Raw genomic sequence first — 6,000 nt, forward strand, 5'->3', positions numbered from 1 at the left:
TATTGAGCGAAGAAAGTTCCAGAGGGGCCACACCCTGGCACGAGGGTGGGGGGCGCGCCCCCTGCCTCGTGGGCCCCCTGGTGACCCTTCGATACCCATCTTATGCTATATGAGGTCTTTCGTCGAGGAAAAAAATCATAAGCAAGCTTTGGAGAAGAAACTCCGCCGCCACGAGGCGGAACCTTGGCGGAACCAATCTAGGGCTCCGGCAGAGCTGTTCTGCCGGGGAAACTTCCCCCCGGAGGGGGAAATCATCACCATGGTCATCACCAATGATCGTCTCGTCGGGAGGGGGTCAATCTCCGTCAACATCTTCACCAGCACCATCTCATCTCAAACCCTAGTTCATCTCTTGTATCCATCTTTGTATCCAAACCTCAAATTGGTACCTGTGGGTTGCTAGTAGTGTTGATTACTCCTTGTAGTTGATGCTAGTTGGTTTAGTTGGTGGAACATCATATGTTCAGATCCATTATGCATATTAATACCCCTATGATTATGAACTTGAATATGCTTTGTGAGTAGTTACGTTTGTTCCTGAGGACATGCGAGAAGTCTTGCTATTAGTAGTCATGTGAATTTGGTATTCGTTCGATATTTTGATGAGAAGTATGTTGTCATCCCTCTAGTGGTGTCATGTGAACGTCGACTACATGACACTTCACCATTGTTTGGGCCAAGAGGGAGGCATTGGGAAGTAATAAGTAGATGATGGGTTGGTAGAGTGATAGAAGCTTGAACCCTAGTTTATGCGTTGCTTCGTAAGGGGCTGATTTGGATCCATATGTTTCATGTTGTGGTTAGGTTTACCTTAATACTTCTGTTGTAGTTGCCGATGTTTGCAATAGGGGTTAATCATAAGTGGGATGCTTGTCCAAGTAAGGACAGCACCCAAGCACCGGTCCACCCACATATCAAATTATCAAAGTACCGAACGCGAATCATATGAATGTGATGAAAACTAGCTTGACGATAATTCCCATGTGTCCTCGGGAGCTCTTTCCTTCATATAAGAGTTTGTCCAGGCTTGTCCTTTGCTACAAAAAGGATTGGGCCATCTTGCTGCACCTTATTTACTTTTATTACTTGCTACTCGTTACAAATTACCTTATCACAAAACTATTTGTTACCGATAATTTCAGTGCTTGCACAGAATACCTTACTGAAAACTGCTTATCATCATTTCCTTCTGCTCCTCGTTGGGTTCGACACTCTTACTTATCGAAAAGCTTTGATAGATCCCCTATACTTGTGGGTCATCAGCTTGCGACGAAAGAAGAGCTCCAACCGACTTAAGGAGCAGCCACACGGGCCCATGGCGCACCCAGGGGGTGAGTACCCCCTGGCCGTGTGGGGCCCTTGGGCACCATCTCGTGTTGATTCCTTTACCCAAAAATCACATATGTTTTAGAAAAAATCATATTAAATTGTTGGGGTTATTTTGACCTATAAAAACCAAAAACATGTAGAAAACAACAACTAGCATAGGTAGATCAATAGGTTAGTCCAAAAAATAACATAAAGTGCACCAAAATCATATATAATAGATGTTAATATAGCATGAATACTTCAAAAATTTATAGATTTTTTAGGGGGAAAGCCAAGTTTTATTCATCACAAACCACAAATCGGGTCGGGCTTCGGGCCAGGTCAAAAAAAAGTCCGATGCTAAAAACCCAGGCTCGAGCCCAGCCCGACCCAGCCATCGGGCCTACAAATCAGCCCGAGCCTGAGAATGCCTGACACGGCCCGGTCGGCCCGGCCCAACTACGGCTTAAAACACGTTTTGTGCAGGCCTGAGCCCGAACCGACCTGCCCGTCGGGCTCAGTTTCCATGCCCGAGCTCGGCCCGATGGCACACTTGGTCTCAGCCCGGCCCGGGATTTTCGGGTCGGGCCGTCAGGGTCGGGCTGCCCATGGCCAGGTCATGGGATTGGCCAAACCAGACATGGCGTCCGTGACCCAGCGAATACGTATCAGTTCTTGACCATGTCCGCTAGTAATTTGAGCCCGCCTATAATCCTTTTCCCGGTAGTGAGTGCTTGCAGTCCTCACTAGGTGGTCTACGGATGTGGATGTAGTTTTTGTGTTGTTCCTGTGTTCTTTGTACTACCATGGCATGGTGGATAGATCAAAAATTTCCTGAAAAAACATAAGAATTTTTTTTTGGAGAATGTTTTTTCTAGGGAAGTTTTTTAAGGTTTTTTTTGGGGAAGTTTATAAACCAGAAAAGTTCGCTGGAGCGGAATGAAACATGTGTAGTACTCATCCCAAAGGTCAATAACCCGGAAAGAATGAAGGATCTCAGACCCATCAGTTTGTGCAACGTGGTATAGAAGCTAGTGTCAAAAGTGTTGGCAAATCGATTGAAAATGATTTTGCCCGAGATTATAGCCCCGAACCAAAGTGCTTTCGTTCCGGGTCGGTTGATTACAGATAATATTTTGCTAGCTTATGAGGCGACACACTTTATGCAGAATAGGAGGTCTGGTGGGGTGGGATATGTGGCGTTGAAGTTGGATATGAGTAAGGCTTATGACAGGGTCAAGTGGGATTTTTTGGAGGCTATGATGTCAAAGATGGGGTTTTCTGAGGAATGGGTTAATTTAATAATGAAATGTTGTCGTACGGTGAAGTACAAATTTAGGGTTAATGACATGCTCACGGAGGAAATCACGCCAGGTAAGGGTCTTCGATGGGGTGATCCTATCTCCCCTATTTGTTTCTGTTTTGCGCCGAGGCTTTCTCATGTCTACTGAATAGTGCTGAGATGAATGGTCAGCTAGAAGGGGTAAAGATTTTTCAAAATGCGGCGAGCTTTAATCATCTACTGTTTGCAGATGACTCATTGATTCTTCTGAAGGTCTCAGAGGAAAGTACACTTCATTTGCAACATATTCTAAATTTGTATGAGGATTGTTCGGGGCAGACAATCAATACGGACAAGACGTCAATCATGTTCAGCAAGAACACCAAAGAAAGAGATAGGAGAGGTATGATGAACAACATGGGACTGCAAAAGGAGACTTGGAATGAAAAATATTTGGGCCTGCCGGTGTTTGTGGGTCACTCCAAGAACAAAGTGTTTGCTTATATTAAGGACCGCGTGTGGAAACGGATCCAAGGATGGATGGAGAAAATGTTGAGCAAGGCTGGGAAAGAGATACTGATTAAAGCATGTGCACAAGCTATTCCGACATACGCGATGCCAGTTTTTGATTTTACTAAGGGGCTATGTGAACAGATGACAGCCATGATTTGTAGGTACTTCTGGGCGCAGCAGGACCATGATAAGAAAATTCATTGGCTGTCAGCAGAGAAACTTACTTTACCGAAGAAAGATGGAGGTTTGGGCTATAAAGATCTGCATATTTTTAATATGGCAATGTTGGCAAAGCAGGGATGGCGGCTGCTCCAAAACCCGAATAGTTTGTGCGGGCGAGTTCTGAAGGCAAGGTACTTTTCAGATACTGACGTGCTACATGCAGAACCAAGGGAAGGGATCTCTTATACTTGGAGAAGTATCCTAAAAGGGTGCAGGTTATAAAGCAAGAAATTATCAAGAGGGTAGGGGACGACACAAGCATTAAGGTGTGGGAGGACCCTTGGTTGCCGAGGAACTGGGACCGAAGACCATTTTCGCCGAGAGAAAACACATTGATTGAGAGGGCTGCTGAACTATTGGATCCAGTTGTAGGTGGCTGGGATGTGCAGTTGGTGAATTCTATTTTCCTTAAGCCTGAAGCGGACGTCATCCCATCAATCCCGGTGAAGGAAGATATGGAGGATGCATGGGCGTGGCACTTTGATACCCGAGCCGTTTTTTCGGTGAAATCTGCTTATAGGCTTCAGCGTCAATTGAATGAAGTAGTGAGAGGCGCACCTGGTGCAGTGGATGTCGGAGATGAGGCTGGCTTCATGTGGAAATCAATATGGCAATCTCCCCGTCCCATGAACATCCAACAGTTCCTGTGGCGTTTGGCACATGACAGTCTCACACTCCGCAGCAACTTTAAAAGGAAGGGAATAGAGTTGGAAAGGTTGTGCCCGATGTGCCAACGATTCGATGAGGATGGAGGCCATCTATTTTTTAAATGCAAGCTACTCCCTCCATTCTGATTTACTCGTCGTGGTTTTAGTTCAAATTTGAACTAAAACCACGACAAGTAAATCGGAACGGAGGGAGTAGTAAGGGAAGTGTGGAGCCTGATGGGATTAGAAAACATCCGACAACAACGTATGAACCTAACTGATCCAAAGCAGATTACTTTTTACTTGCTAAGTGCCGACCTTGAAGCCAAAACCAAATGTGTTAGTCTGCTTTGGAACTGGTGGAAGTGTAGGAACAAGGTGAATTTTGAGGAGAAAAAGTTTTGCTGTAACTCAGTTGTTTATCAGGCTGGTTCTGATGCAAAGGAGTATTTAGAATTCTTTGCACAACGCAAAGATTCAAATCCAAAAACGGTACAAAGGTGGAAGCCCCCGCCACAAGATATTCTAAAGATTAACATTGATGGAAGTTTCCATAGTGACAAGAAGTGTGGTGGCTGGGGGTTTGTGATCCGAGACCACATGGGAGATGTGATGGGTGCAGGTGCTGGCAGGGTGGAGTACGCTCAAGATGTTGCGGATGCTCTAGCGACGCACGGATCGAAGATGGTGCATGTGTCCCAAGCCGTATGGCCGGGCGCTGCTCCTAACTTTATCCGAGACTTGATTGCCGGCGATATTGCCGGGCACAGTGGTTAATTGAAATGAAATTTCATAGTTCAGAAAGAAAAGTACAAATGTCCTAAAGTTATGGGCCAACGGCCTGTACCCATGCTTGTGAACGGCGCACATACTAGTTAGGCCCAACGCAACCCTCCTGAAGTCCTCCTCTTTCGCAGCCCGGCCTTCTCACCACGCGAACCGCGAGCACGACGCCGGCGACGAGGACCGCCGCCGCCGCCGAACCCTGCCCAAAGCGAGGCAGCCGACGAGCCGGCGGAGATGCTGCTGGAGGAGCTGCTCCGCTGCCAGATCCAGGAGTGGTATCCGGCCTTCCGGCGCCACACGGTCCCCACCGCCATCATCCCGCTCCCGGCTGCCTTCCTCCGCTACCTCGCCGGCCGGACCGCCTACCCCGACCCCGACGAGGGCGATCAGGGGCCGCTCCCCTTCGTCCTCCCGACGCTCACCTCCGGCCGCGCGCCCTTCCCGCCGCTCCAGGGCCACTTCCCGGACCCCGTCTCCCTCCTCGACCGCGACAACACCGACCCCCTCTTCGGCGACTCCGACTCCGACGACGAGGGCGAGGGCCTGCTCCCGCCCGCGTTCCCGGAGCTCGAGGCCGCGGTGGACGCCGCCATCGCCGACCTCGGCGGGGCCGCGCTCCCCAAGCTCAACTGGAGCGCGCCCAAGGACGCCGTCTTCATGGCCGCCGACGGCACCGTCCGCTGCACCTGCTTCGCCGAGGTCGCCATGCTGCTCCGCGCCTCCGACTGCGTCGCCCACGACCTCGTCTCCGCGCGCTCCTCCTGCCAGGACTTCGTGCGCGCCAACCGTGTTCGACGGAATGCCGCAGAGGGTAGTCTGAGTGACCCTGGTGAGAACTGCAGCGAGGTAGGTGCCCGCGGCGGTGGGAGTGATGCGCCGGAAGAGGATGCTGAGCAAGAAAGCAGTGATGATGATGAGACTTGGGTGGACGACGGGTTCCAGTACTACCTCGCGCTCCGCAAGTGGTACCCAGGCCTCCGCCCCGAGTCGGAGTTCCGCTGCTTTGTGCGGGGGCGGAAGCTGGTCGGTGTGTCGCAGAGGGACCCGTCTGCCTACTACCCTTCTCTGCCTGGGTGGAGCGCTGAGGTACAGCCCAAGATCGAGGATTTCTTCGAAGAATTCATCGAGCCACAGTTTGCTTCAGAGAATTACACGTTTGATGTGTATGTGAGAGCCGATGGTCGGGTGAAGCTGATCGACTTCAATCCTTGGGGCGGCTATACCCTGCCGCTGCTGTTCACA

At 49.8% G+C, this 6,000-nt stretch overlaps 1 protein-coding gene across 1 annotated transcript; it reads left to right on the top strand.

Moving 5' to 3' along the window:
• Positions 1–4,839: 4,839 nt before the first annotated feature.
• Positions 4,840–5,997, top strand: LOC125542212 (cell division cycle protein 123 homolog; the record flags this gene model as incomplete). Its single annotated transcript, XM_048705160.1, has 1 exon — positions 4,840–5,997. A coding segment is annotated over exon 1 (1,005 nt), but the record flags the coding sequence as incomplete, so codon positions are not given.
• Positions 5,998–6,000: the final 3 nt, after the last annotated feature.

This window comes from Triticum urartu, chromosome 3 (assembly GCF_003073215.2).
Source record: "Triticum urartu cultivar G1812 chromosome 3, Tu2.1, whole genome shotgun sequence".
Lineage (NCBI taxonomy): Eukaryota > Viridiplantae > Streptophyta > Magnoliopsida > Poales > Poaceae > Triticum > Triticum urartu.